Source organism: Myxine glutinosa, chromosome 10 (assembly GCF_964187855.1).
Source record: "Myxine glutinosa chromosome 10, kmMyxGlut1.1, whole genome shotgun sequence".
NCBI classification, from domain to species: Eukaryota; Metazoa; Chordata; class Myxini; order Myxiniformes; family Myxinidae; genus Myxine; species Myxine glutinosa.
Genome location: NC_136270.1, coordinates 125,005,099 through 125,019,635, shown reverse-complemented (window position 1 = coordinate 125,019,635; position 14,537 = coordinate 125,005,099). Strand labels below are relative to the sequence as shown.

The 14,537-nt window shown below is 46.5% G+C and overlaps 1 protein-coding gene across 5 annotated transcripts in view; it reads left to right on the top strand.

Annotated features, from left to right (window-relative positions):
• Window positions 1–2,573: 2,573 nt before the first annotated feature.
• LOC137433790 (E3 ubiquitin-protein ligase RNF31) overlaps window positions 2,574–14,537 on the top strand; it is a 104,886-nt gene continuing 92,922 nt past the window's right edge. For 2 of the 5 annotated variants that reach the window (XR_013624811.1, XM_078786064.1), the window contains exons 1-4: window positions 2,606–2,868; window positions 4,055–4,276; window positions 8,198–8,344; window positions 8,703–8,855. Coding sequence is in view for 4 of the 5 variants with exons in the window: in XM_078786064.1 (XP_078642190.1) it covers window positions 4,055–4,276; window positions 8,198–8,344; window positions 8,703–8,855 (522 nt within the window). In the remaining variant the exon portion in view is untranslated. Of the gene's footprint in view, window positions 2,869–4,054; window positions 4,277–8,197; window positions 8,345–8,702; window positions 8,856–14,537 lie in introns of all 5 variants that reach the window. The other 3 variants (XM_068126120.2, XM_068126123.2, XM_068126124.2) reach the window with 3 other exon arrangements.

Below are 14,537 nucleotides of genomic sequence, written 5' to 3'. Positions count from 1 at the left end.
AAATATATTTTTCTCTGCCTTAGGGATACATTTTCAGGTTTGTTGTGTTCATGTTTGTTTACAAATTGAATCCGATAGTCTGTTGAGCATTTCACATCCTCAGCTAGTCCTACACTGGTCGCTCTGTGCACCTGGTTGAGTTCCATCAGGCCGCTCCCTCCCTCTCGTCTTGGCAGGTACATTCTCGGGATGCACTGGTTTTTGTAGAACATTTTGTGGATGGTTATGAGTTTTCTTGTTTTGATGTCTATCTTGTTGATTTCTGATTGGGGCCAGTTTATTATTCCGCAGATATATTGGGACACTGCTACTGTGTGCTGGTTTGTGGCTTTGATTTTGTTTCTTGGGGAGAGGTATGTTTTCTGGATCAGCTTCGTTCTACATAGGTATTCTTTGGTGAATGTTTTGCGCATTTGTTTGTGACATCTTTGGTGTCTCTCTTCTACTCTGAGGTATTTGTATGATGCTTCGTTTTCTAACTGCTGTATTGTTGTTTCAAGGTCAATTTTTATGTTGTCTGTTTTTGTTGGTTTACCTTGTACAAATGTGCACTTGGAGCACTTGTCTAGTCTGAATTCTATTTGAATGTCCTCGGAGAACCGGTGTGTGTGTGTGTGTGTGTGTGTGTGTGTGTGTGTGTGTGTGTGTGTGTGTGTGTGTGTGTGTGTGTGCGTGCGTGCGTGCGTGCGTGCGTGCAAGTTGTTGCCTGCTCTCTCCACATGTGGGCGGGTTTTACGACATGAACCGGAGCCTTGCCAGGACTCAAAGTATCCACCTCCAGTGTGCGTGTGGTCATTGAGCATAACATTTCTCTCTTTTTCTTTGCTAATGCCTCCCCCTCCCCCCCCCTTTTTTTCCTTCATCATTCCCCCCCCCCCCCCATCATTCCCCCATCATTCCCAAACCCTGGTGTTGGGCTAGCGGCTAGGGTGCCGGCTTAGGATCCTAGGATCCTGGGTTCGAATCCCGGTCGATCGCTGAATTAACGCCAGGGGGGTTGACTCAGCCTGTCATCCTTCCGAGGTCGGCTAATTGAGTACCAGTTCACTGGTAATTCCCTGTTTGTCGTTAAAGGCGGCAAAAAGGGTTGGCGTCAGGAAGGGCATCCGGCCGTAAAACATTGCTTCAAAAAGGGGACCAAAAAACCAACAACAACCACGGTTCCCGAAAAAGGCCAACCCCCACTTTGCGGGGAAAAATGGCCTCTAAAGGTGGTTTTTATTCCCCCCCTCCCCTCCCCTCCCCTCTCCTCCCCCATCCCCTCCCCTCCCCCATCCCCTCCCCTCCCCTCTCCCTCTCTCTCTCTCTCTCTCTCTCTCTCTCTGTCTGTCTGTCTCTCTCTTCCTCACCCCTCTGTATCTCCACTCCCCTTTCCTCTGTCGTCCCCCTCCATCGTTTAGACTTTAGAGTGTAGAAGGTGAACTGCACTCATCTCATCCATCCCTCCTTCCACTCATCCATCCCTCCTTCCACTCATCCATCCCTCCTTCGATAATTCATCATGGTGATTCTCACACAAAAGGGCGGGTAAAGGGGAAACATCATGGAGATCATCATCGATGGCAAGAGAAGGGGAAGAGCATCCTTGTGCTCATCGTAGTCTGAGCTCCCAATCTCTGGCTCGCACACATAGCTAATGTGATTGGCCAGCTCGCTTGGAGATCGGAGATGTTGGCGATTCCTGCGGAACAAACGGTTGCCTGCTCTGGACACGTAGGAACTCGGCGACTCGTGTTTTTGTACAATCTCATCTGGAACCCATTTACTGGCGCCTGGCAGTGGTTGCACGTGCACCTGCTGACCCTGAACTAAAGATGGCCGCTCTCACCTTATCATGATAGAACTTCTGCTTGGTCTTCTTCATGTCAAAATGTCGTTTAACATCATGAAATCTATAGGATTTTGGAACAAGTAAAGTAAACTGCACTTTGCAGGCAGCTTGTTATGTGGTCCTCTGCCCATCAACAACTGTGCAGGGGACAAGTGTAGTCCTTGTAGGGGAGTGGTGCGGTAGTCGAATAAAGACATGCTTGTTCTCCGCTTTCTCCCACAATTTTTAAAAAAAACTCTGCACTGCTCCTTCAGCTTCACCATCAGCACAAGCAAATCGAGGGCTGGAGGATATATTATTTATTTGGCATGGGGTGGTGTACTTTGAATGTATCTGTACTTGTAAGGACACTTTTCTCATCCCCTTGCATTCAATTTCACCTCATAACGATGTTCACCTTCGTTACTAAGCTTTTCCAGGTAATTGAACGACATTGGGGTGGACTACACATCAAGAAAATTATAAACAGTTTCACAAGAGCGATGGCGTTCAAAGCGTTGCTCAGGAGTTGTTTTCACCGCGATAAAAAGTGGTACCTGTTACTAACCGGAAGTAACCCAAAGTGCGTCCGCACATAAGAAAAAAATTGTCACTTCTTTTCAAATAATTAAAGTGCGAATGTCCAAATGATACAAATGCGATACAAGTCAAGCAAAGCAATGTGAATCATTCCATTGTTTGAATGGTGTTGATTCGCACGCGGAACAAGGGATTTCCGTTTGCAGAACCATGCTACTGTTACGCACAACACCGTCGAGCATGCGAGAATTGTTTAAATCTATAAACCGCAGTGAAAGCATCGGTCGTGTCGGCGAGTGTGTACTTTTAGTGCTTCCTGCAGTTTAAATGATTTTGAATACCAAAACGTGTTTTTTTCTCTTGTGTTTCACCAGGATAATGCCTCCAAGTTAATTTTCCTGAATGTCTTTCTGCCGCCTGGTTCTTGCTGGTGTCTTCCGGGAAGCCTGTTTCGGTGCAATTCCTGTTTGCTGTTCGTTACCTTCAGCTGGTTATTTTGGGTTGTTTGACGTACCGAGGTGAGCACGACCCTGCGATACTCGCATTTGTTGTGAGGGTTCACTCTCTGATGGTGTTTGCTTGTGTTTGTTGTTATACTCGCACCGGAAGCCTTTTTGGTTGTTTTGTGATTATTATTAATAATAATAATATGACCTCTCTTAGACTTCGAGGGACCTCAGACGCAGGAGACTATTAGTGAATTACGAAGGTCTGCGCAATGGTTACCAACTTATGGTTAAAAAAAGTTGTCAAGTAAGGATCGAAGCAACAACACGTTTTTAAATCTTTGGTATGACTGAGCCGCGGTCGGGTTTGAACCGCCGACTTGCCAGACTCAGAGTGGACCCTTTCGAGTTCGATCCTCCAACTCAGAGTGGGCCCCATTACCCCGTTTAGTTCGACCCTCCCACTCAGAGTGGACCCCATTACCCCGTTAGGGTTCGACCTTCCAACTCAGAGTGGACCCCATTACCGCGTTAGGGTTCTGCCCTCCGTTACCCCGTTAGGGTTCGACCTTCCAACTCAGAGTGGGCCCCATTACCCCGTTAGGGTTCGACCTTCCAACTCAGAGTGGACCCCATTACCTCGTTATGGTTCTGCCCTCCGTTACCCCGTTAGGGTTCGACCTTCCAACTCAGAGTGGGCCCCATTAGCCCGTTATGGTTCTGCCCTCCGTTACCCCGTTAGGGTTCGACCCTCCAACTCGGAGTGGGCCCCATTACCCCGTTAGGGTTCTGCCCTTCCATTACCCCGTTAGGGTTCGACCCTCCAACTCAGAGTGAATCCTATTTGGGTTTGACCCACCGACTTGCTAGACTCAGAGTGGACCCCATTTGGGGTCTAGGCCATTCTGTCAGCCCTAACATTTTTACTTGACATTGCATCACACACAGAATTTGCTCACATATCCTGAGACATTTCATTTTAATGTTGAGACGGTTTGCTGGATGTGTGAGATACCGTGAGGTCTCCATCTCTGAAATGTACAACATCACGAAGAAGGTTAAGGTAGACCTTTTTAATGATGAAGATTAACAACACCATCCAGCTCTCTTACAATCATGATGATATTTTCCCATTGTGTGGGAATGTGGCAGTTTGATGATAAACGGCTTTAGCTATTCATTTGTTTATAACATTTGATTGATTGTGAAATGAATATTCATGTATTGTTCGTGGGTTTTTTTGTCATTCGTTCAACAGATGGCGGAACGGTTCAATGATGTCTTTTTACCTTGCGCTCCACATACAAGTATCACCACCCACGTAGAGAGACTACGGAACGAAATAATATTCGGGTTGTGTGAACGTCCAGGCACTGTCTTTCTAGATACTCTATTGGAGCTCCTCCACCTGCCATGCTTTCTTGAACAGCGTTACCAACACCTGCGGCTTGCCTCTATCATAAAGAAAAACATTGGCCTTGTGAGTTATTCATCTCTTCCAATACACACCATCACACACTGCCATCATGGCTTATTTTTGCATGAACATTTTGCATCGTATGTATAATGCTGTGGTTTGGGAATATGTTGAGGGACTGCTTTTAAAGGTGCAAAACAGATGCATCCAAAGTCACTCCTGGTTTGCTTTGATTCCCATCAACTGAAAGATTCGATGAATGGTTCGACTGAATAAGCGGAGGCACAACGCAGTGTAGGCTAACCAAGAATCTCCGTTAGAAGGAAATTTCAAGCAATATGAGTAGTTTGAATATGAGTTCTGGGACAACCTCGATTGACCAGAAGGCACACTTGACGTCCTTCTGATCGTTGGCGAGATAGGGAGCCAAAACGTACTCCCAAGCCATTCTCGCGGTACGTTCCATGAGGAGGCGTCCGTGAAGTACATGCACCTCCTGCAGCATCTCCCTGAGGTGCAGGTGTTCCAGGACCAGTGACAACCGCCAGCCAATCCACCGACAGGTCAAAAGGCTCTGCTCCCGAACGAACCCCTCAAACATTAAAAAAAAAATAACCATAGACATGAACCAAAGAAAGGCCGAGACAGTGAGAGGGGCCGCCCTTCCAAAACTGCAATGGATGGCCCCAAAGTAAAAAAAACCAATCCTACAAACCGGAACAGCACATGTCTCATCTGGGGTGCACAATATCCTCCATGAGACCGTGTAGGGCATTCCTTTCAAACTCCCTAAATATTTCACACTCTATTGTAAACAAATTCCTTCAAAGCAGCCCGGTGGAACTGGGTTATGTGCGACTGCTTAAAGAAAATGGCTATTTATTCTATAAATCCAGAAATTACAATACCAGGTCATACACAATTCACGTACCAATTATAATTCTATTTTATAAAGAAGGGCATGTAGTTTATATGAGAATAGATTATTGCGGATATGACATGAATGATTTTGGGTACTTTTGGAAATCGACACTATAATAATCTCCTCCAGTAGGTCCGTCCAGCGTCCGTTCATGGGTGCGACTTCCCCCGTTGAGGGAGGGGCTTCAAAAACAAATCTCCACCATTTTGTTTGCTCAAAAGGCCTCAGAAGGCTCTTTTAATATAATGTTTAGGCTCGCACTTTCTGACTGACGGCTTTATCTTGACTCTAATTCAACATCTGATTTCATTTTTCGCAGTCGCTAAGATGGCGCAAGTCTCAATTGCAGCAAAAGGTGCGAAAATCGGCGAAATGCATTCTAATAGCCATTTTGAATGTGCCTGGTCGGACGCGATGTGGGGATGGGGAAAGGAGAGAGGGGTAGAGAAGAGGGAGGGTAGGGTTCCTTCCCTATTAGGGAATTAGTTGTTTATAATATTACTTAGTAAAACTACAGCGACTGAAAACTGAAGTTGTGGATCAAACCTTCGTCTAATTATATTTTTTTCATATTGCCCGGGTGTACATTACCTATAGAAAGTCTACACCCCCTTTCAAATTTTTCACCTTTTGTTTCCTTATAGCCTGGAATTAAATTGCATAAAATCAGACTTTTCCTCCTTTATTTATGCACTGTAGCTCCCAACTTCAAAGGGAAAAACAAATTCTACAAATTACAGAAAATTAATTAAAAATACAAAACTAGAATATCTTGGTTGGATAAGTGTCCACCCCCCTGAATTAGTACTTGGTGGAAGCACCTGTGACCGCAATTACAGCTGCGAGTGAAAAAAAGTTGAATATACTGTCAACCTTTTAGATGAGTTGATAAGAAAGTTCTCCAAATCTTATAGTTGTGCAGAGGCACACCCCTTTCTCGCAGGTATGTTTCCAAGTATTTTTGGCTTATTTCAGAAGTTTTGTGAACCGTTTCATGTTACAATCCGTATTTGGTATGCCTGATGTACGTCCGGCCGCCCTGATGGACCTCATTATTTGGGGTTTCTGCGCATGTGCGCTGACCATTCTGGAGGCGGATTACCTCATTTTGAAAGTTACGTATTGATCGTATTGACCGCAGCAAGCTACAAACAATTTATAGCGACCATGCTATCTCCAATGTTGCAAGACTCATTGGTACAAATGTAGCCGCAATAAATACCGCAATCAAAATGGCCAAGGTCCAGTCTTCAGGGTTGTTCATTCATTGTGGAAATATACCACAGGAATAGAATTGTTCAGTGGAGGGAGACAAAAGGGCAGTGGAACATGTTTCCTAACTGTTGCAGCAGACCGCCCTTTCAGCACACGTTGTCCACCAACGTTAGGCAGAAGTACTTAATCACATCACATCCCATCATGTGATATATGTGAGATATGACATATATTCCAACCAAAATATATAAATCACTTTAGGGTGCATGAAATCAGTTATTTGGCCTTTCTAGTAAATCAGTCGGCAAAAGAAGAAAAACATTATCATGGTCTGAAACAAGTTTCCTCATTCAGCTACATCTGACTGGTCATGTCTGTACACCACCCATGGCTTGATTGAGGAGAGGCCACTCTCGCTGTCGACCTGTAATCTGGCCATGGTGAAATGTTACCCTCACACAAACTTCATCTTTCAGCATCTTAATGATCCAAAACACTCAGCTGGAATAATTAAATAATAACTTATTTGCAAAAGAAAGAGGATGCTGGAGTCCGTCAATGCATGCAATGGCCCCTCATAGGCCAGATCTGTCATTGAACCTGTATGGGACTATTTGGACAAATAAATAAAGAAAAAATAATAATCCAGCAGCTCTATGCTTTGGAAGGTCTTGAAAGAAGCGTGGAACACCCACCATTCCACAGTTTATATCAAAATTATTTTGCAAGTGTTCCTCAAACTTTTACAAGATGTACATTTTTAAAATGCCATCAGACTGGTCTGGCTAAATTAGAAAAGCAATAGGGTTCCTTTTTAAATATTCGACAGTGGTGGGACTGCTCAAAACCGCAAATTCCTACTTTCTGCCAACAATATTGCCACCGTCTCCAGACCGTAAAGGTAGGTCGGCGTTGCACAAGACATCAGGACCTTTCCTTTCAATATCCTTGATAACTTTCTGATATCTTTCTATGATACTTGTAATTTTTTGTTTTTCATTTGTATTGAAATTTGCCCTAAACACAAGGCTGAGAGCCACTAAATGTGTAAGGCTAGAAACGAAAAGAAAAATTAAGAAAAGAAGAACGATGAAAAAGGAAGGAAGTAGTAATTTATATCATTCTTGAAAAATAGTGAATTATAAGATGCGGGGAAGCAGGTGACCAGCAAATAATTGAATCGTTTTGAAGGAAAAGAATGGACATGCTCATAATATTGTAGAGTATATTGTTACCCTCGCCAGAGGAGAGGGTATTGCATTTGAGTCCGTTTGTCTGTTTGTCTGTTCCTTAGTTTGTCTGCACAGAATACATATGATTTTCTCTGCAACCGTTGGTCCGATTGACAGGAAATTTTCACCATAGGTGCAACTACACATGTATAAATTTTTTATGTTAATTATGACGTCATAGGTCACGTGGTTCAGCCGCCATCTTGGAAAAATCGAAAAAACTTTGCACCTCTATATTTCTGAAAGCGCTGAATAGAAAAAATTGAGAAATGGCTCAATGTAAAGATCTCTCCATGTGGAATAACATCTCTGAATGATGATGTCATAGGTGCCTCCATTATGACGTCATAATTCGACAAGTACAAAACTTCATCCGATCAAGATGAAATTTCTTGAGTAGAATCTAGGAATAAATTAGTTTAGAATTTTTTTAATGATGACGTCATCGGTCACGTGGTTCGGTCGCCATATTTGTTTTAACACAAAAGCCTTAAAAACCACTGAAAATACATCCTGGCGAGGGTTTGCAATCTCTGATTGCTTTTTTTCTTGTTTGTAATTGCAGTGAAGATTTGTTTGCTGATTGGTTTCCTTTTCCCTCTTTTATGCTCTTAGGGCACATCTTGCCTCGCTACTGTTGTGACAGCACTTGGAATCTTGGAGAAGTATGGCCGGAATTTGCTGAAGAAGGAAAAGCCTCCATACTGGGAGTGTGTGAAGTTTCAAAATGTCGTATTCAAAACCGCAGTCGATTGTGTACAGGTTTGTTTAGTTGCAAGTGATACAACATTTGAGTTTGATACTTAATTGACGCTGTTGCTTTGTTGAGATAACCAGCTCGCACATGTTGATGGCATGTCACATGACTCCTAAATAGTCATGAGTGAGAATTTAACCCTTCACAAGCCATAATTTGCAAACAATTCATAGTTGTATTTTGCTTTCTTCAGCAAATGCTTCGTATTTTTGTGAGGATTTTAGTGTGGCAGACTTGTTTGAAATGTATCGATAAACAAACAAGAAAATACGTGATTTCCAAGTTAACATGAATGTTTTTCTTTCTTCATCATGTGGTCCACACACAATATGATGTCCCATCATGACAAATTCGTCTATTCAGGGAACCAGAGATATTCTGAAGCTGCTTGGTTACACACGCACCACACATGATGGATTGAGCATCGCGAATGAAGCGGAGCTGGACAACGAGCACATTGCCTCAGTAACACTTGATTTATCCATGGCAAAGATGGAACTCGAGGAGTTCATCAAGGTATTTTTGTGTCCCCCCTTTTTCAATGCCTGTTAGTAAGTAATGTTGTATATTGCTTTGCAAAGTTAGAACCAAGCTATTAGGGTTACTAACATGAACCCGACTGTGTAATCTACCCTCTACACAATTTTTATATATTCTTCCCCACAACCAGACGTTCCTTCCGCCCCTCACCAGACGTTCCTTCCGCCCCTCACCAGACGTTCCTTCCGCCCCTCACCAGACGTTCCTTCCGCCCCTCACCAGACGTTCCTTCCGCCCCTCACCAGACGTTCCTTCCGCCCCTCACCAGACGTTCCTTCCGCCCCTCACCAGACGTTCCTTCCGCCCCTCACCAGACGTTCCTTCCGCCCCTCACCAGACGTTCCTTCCACCCCTCACCAGACGTTCCTTCCACCCCTCACCAGACGTTCCTTCCGCCCCTCACGAGACGTTCCTTCCGCCCCTCACGAGACGTTCCTTCCGCCCCTCACCAGATGTTCCTTCCGCCCCTCACCAGACGTTCCTTCCGCCCCTCACCAGACGTTCCTTCCACGCCTCACCAGATGTTCCTTCCGCCCCTCACCAGACGTTCCTTCCGCTCCTCACCAAATTCCTCCTCCACCCCCACCTCACCCTACGTCCCCTCATCTCACTCCTCACCAGACGTCCCCTCCTCCCACGCCTCACAAGATGTCCCCTCCGCTCCCCTTACCCCACCCCTTCCCCCACCCTCTCCCCCACCAGACATCTCCACTGCCACACAGGATGTTCTTAGAGATATGTAAGCAGACATAGAGATTTATGACACAAGTCACTATGAGAATAGTGTATTCTCTACAAAAAAAAATGTATATATATATCCATTTTTTAATGGATATATATATATATATAGTTGTATATATATATATATGTATATGTATATATATATATATATGTATATATATATATATATATATATATATATATATATATATATATATATATATATATATATATATAGTTGCGGTTTTGAGTTTGTACAATAAAGGTTAAATTTCCCCCTCATAGTTTAGTCACACAACAACATGTAGCCTCGCGATAGTTTAGTTATTTCATAGTAAGTGTAAGCATCGTCCTTTTCCTGTGTTAGTCTTGCGTTGAGTAGAATAATGAGAGTTAGGTCCTTTTATTGCCTGATGCCGCCTTACGCATCCTTATGCCGCCTTTGGCTTTTTGGCGCCAATTAACATGAGGCAGGCCTGGCAAATCGAGGCAAGACCGAAGGCAGGGCGGAGGAGAAGCTGACGGTAAGCACAAGCCGCCAATCAGGGCTCGAAGGGAGTGGCTGCGGCACTGCGTCACACCGTCACAGGGTGTGGTTGGAACATTCGAGAGGGCTAAGGGCGTGGCAATAAAACCCGTTGCGCGAAGCCCTCACCAGCAGTTCTGCAAAGGGGTGAGCTTTCAAGTTATGAGTTCTGGGGTGATGAGCTTGAGCAGTTCGGGGAGAGGTGAGCAGTTCGGGGAGAGGTGAGCTTGTGCTTTGAGTTATTGGAGAGGCGCTTGTTGAGAGAGTTACGAGTTCTGAGAGAAGACGCGCATGAACCCAGCTATAAGCGCTCTTACCAAATTGGACACTTGGTTGAGCTTGAGGCCGAGCCTCTATTGGGTTACGCGAGTGATAGCGTGCCGGTAACTAAACGCGCTGTGGAAAACCGCCAAGCCGGCGAGAGACGCGTACATTTCCCTCCTGCCTGCTGTGCCCTTTGTTCGAGAGACGCGCTACAAGGATCCCTCCCGCCGCCTGCTTGCCTTCATCGCGGGACGTGCTGTGACTGTGGAGAGCCACGCCGGGCGGGGCCGTTCATTGACGACCAAGGCAGCGCGTGAACATCATCCTGCCTGCATTTCCCCTTTGTGAGTGTGATCGGGCCCGTGTCTGGGGTTAACATAAGACTGATTAAGGCTGCTCTGTGTATCTGTACTTCTACCGAATCATTGTACATTGTGTAAATAATAATTAAATCGTGTTCTTCCTTTATTCGACCGTCTCGTCCCTTCCATCATTGACTAAGCGTGGTACGAATAGAACCGCTCGAATCAGGTTCCAATACTAGAAAACTGCACGGACCACGTGGTACGCAATCCGCTCGGTGTACTCAAATTACACGTGGCTCGTGCCAGGCTTGATTCCCTGCTTCCGCGGCGGCGCAGGTATTTAGGTACGTGCGAGACTTGTCCCGAAACCCTACCTTGCGTTTTCCCGGGAGGGGCGATTCAAGTCTTGGTTGCGCCGACCCAAGAAGAACAAGGGGCTTAACCCCCCCCCCCCCCCCCCCCCCGGGAAGGGTAGGAAGGGCGGCGGAAAACCGTAACATTTGGTGTCAGGAGTGGGATTTGGAACCCTGGACAAAATTTTGGGCACCAAATTGTACATATTGGCCGTAACATTTGGTGTCCGGGAGCGGGAATGAACCTGGAGTGCGCTTTGCGCACTCAAAAATTACGAGCGACCGAAATTTAGTTATTAAATCCAAAATTTTATATTCGTACCATGGCTAGCCAAGGCGGTCGAATGCCGGTGGGGTTAGAAGACGAGGTAGAGGTAGAATTGATGACCCAGGACCCACAGGAAGAGTTGGTAGAAGAGGAGGAAATTGATGAGGGGGCGGCAGCAGGGGTAGAAAATGGCGTTGCCTCGCACGTGGTGGCGAGAGCCGAGCCCGCGGTGCCAGCGAGTTTGGACATGCCGCTACTCGTGGCGCAAATTATGGCGTACATGGACAAAATGGGTGGGCAAATGGCTACTCAAATGAAAGTAGAAGGGGACAAATCAAGAAGGGAAATGAAAGAAATGGGGGACAAAACCACCCGGGAATTGGAAAAATTGAGGGCAGAATCAAAAAGGGACATGAAAAAGGTGGGGGAGGACATCAGGCGCAGGTTGAGCGAGGAGGTCGCAATGGGGCGCGACGAGGTAAAGCGGTGTGAGGAACGCGTGGAGAGCGAGGTAGAGCAGAGCACAGCCAAATTGACAGGGGGTATGGAAATCGCGACGCGGGGTGTAGAAAAACCGGCGATCGTCAAATTGGATAAAGAAATGTCGGAGGCGCCGGGGAAGGTCGAATTGGAAGACGAAATTTTATGCGCGCCGGCGGTCGTCGAAGAAATAATTCAAATTGAAGGAACAATTGGGGCCGAAGAGACGGTAGAAAAAGAAAATAAATCGCGGGAGGTAGAAATGGAATCCGCGCAAAGTTTGCATTTATACCGTGCTGCCGTGCTTGCTAACGAAATAAAAATTTGCAGGTGCTGGTGGAAAAGGAGGTCCCCAAGGTGAGTAGAAAGTATGGCGTGAATGTGTTTGGCCGAAAGGGTTTTTGGCGCACTTGGGACAGAGACGAAACCCGGGCGGTCGCGGAAGGTCCATTGTACGGTGTACAAGGGCGTCTGGTGCGCGTGTGAGAGAAAAGTGTGCGCCGAAGCATGTGAGAGAAAAGTGTATGACGGAATGTGCACGAGAAGAGTGCGTGGAGAAAAAGTGTGCGATGATTGGGTGTGTAACAGGAGAGTGCACACCCGAGGTTGTTACAGAGTGTGAGGGAGAATGAACACCGGACTGTGTGCGGGGAGAGTGTGTTACAGAGAGTGTGCAGGAGTGCACACCCGGGGGTGTTACGGAGTGTGTAACGAAAAAGTGTGCGCCAGGGTGTGCGATGATTGGGTGTGCAACAGGAGAGTGCACACCCGTGGGCGTTACAGACTGTGTGCGGGAAGAGTGTGTAGATAGGCACATGGGGGTGCCAACAATGGTTACCTCCATGGGGCACCGAAGCTAGCCGAGGGAGGGCTAGGATAATGTTAGGGATTTAGCAGACTGTAGAGGACATGAGATTTAAGTAGTGACATCTGAACTATAGTGGGGACGTAGTTAGATTAGATGGTTGATAATGACGAAGGGAGTGCATAATGTAACGGGACGACGGGGAAGCACGAGTTTTAGGGGAAATTTGTCAGCTAGATGATGCTGTGTGCTTTGTGAGGAATTGTGGAGACAAATGGAATTGTGTTGGTTGAGGGGTATGGAAAGTGGTGTGCAAGCACAAAAGGTGTGCGAGGGAAAAAAAAGTGTGTGAAATAAATGGTGTGCGAATAAGTAGTGTGGAATGCTTGGTGTGGAATGAGTGGTGTGGAGTGCATGGTGCGAAGGATTGAATGGGGGAAGAGTGGGACCCATTCGCGAAAGCCCGGGGGGGTAGTGTAAAGCCAGGTAGGGGGCTTAGGCAAAATTTGTATGGATATTGACACCTATGGTGCAGGTAGTGGCAAAGTAGTGCTTTGGAGGGTGCGTGAGACTGTGGAATGGCTGGGCGTGTGGTTTAATTGGTGCATATGGTTATTGGGGCACTCCGCCACTGGTAGTTTGCCGGCCAGGTGAGGCCGCAGGTTGGCTCTGGGAGCCAGTTAGGGTAGCTGTGAGTGGGGCCCGAGGATCCAAAGGAAGGACCCGGGTTGCCCAATGCCAAGGTGGGCATCAGGGGGTAAAGGGCCAGGAGGGGCCTTCCCCAGTTTAGGTAGTCGCAGGAGCAGGTAAGCTCGGGTGGCGACTTCAGTGGCGGAGTTGCGCAGGTAGGTAGACCTGCTAGTGGAGCCACACGACCCAGCCCCGAAATTATGCATGGGCACAGTGAGAAAATTAGTTGGGAGTGAGACCCAAATTTTGGAGAGCACCACAGTGGGAATGGGAATTCAGGTTTTTAGAACCACATAGTTTATAGAGGCCGATTGGCAGGGTATGACCCCGGGTAGTTTAAAAGTAAAATGTCAGTTGTGTAGTTAGAAAGAGAAATCCCTTCGCGCCATCCACAGCCATTCACCAAGGAGGACGAAACTCCACACCAAGGCTTTGTAAACTGTTTGACTCCAGACGCATCATGACGTAATGGGACATTGTGTTTGTTCCATTCCTTCCTTCCTGGGGGGGATTGGGAGACGAATTTGGAATAGAGCGGGGATATGGGAGACAAGACGTAGAGACAAATTTGTAAATACAGGAAGGGCTAGGGTAGTGTAAGCCGACGATGGGGGGTACGGGCGGCTAGGGACGAGCCAGGTCTGCTCGCTCTTCCGTGCCCCTCATGCTGCATTACCTTCTGTTGCTGTGTACCTTTGCACCCTTTCCGCTTTGCTGGTCGTGCTTTGTCTCTCCCCCCCACCCCAGGACCATTGTTTTGGAGGTGGAACTGTGCAGCACCATCGACCTGTGCAGCATCCCTGCTGCACTTTGCTACATCTGTGCAGCCGAACTGCGCAGCATTTGCTGCCATATCCTTTTGTGTAACTTTGCTGCACCTGTGCAGCACTGTGCGGCCGCAAACACTTTGCTGCACATTATACACTATGGACCACAAGTCTTGTGGCCTTGCACCTCTGCTGTGCAGCACCTTGCTGCAGCATCACCTTGCATCTTCAGACCACTTGTTTTGAGTGGCATGAATGTCATGCAGTCGGACCACATAGGGTTGGCCCTGCCTGACAGAGAAATAAAATGAACGCATTTGTTGTGCATTTTTTATTATGGTGTGCTCGGGACGAGAAGATTTGTAAGGTAGATCGCCCTGAAGATCAGGAATGGCCTGTATGCTTGTCCGGGGGCTAGCCGGTTTGATAGGCACACAGAAGAAGCAAGATGCAATAAGCAAGCAGCAAGTGTAATGAATT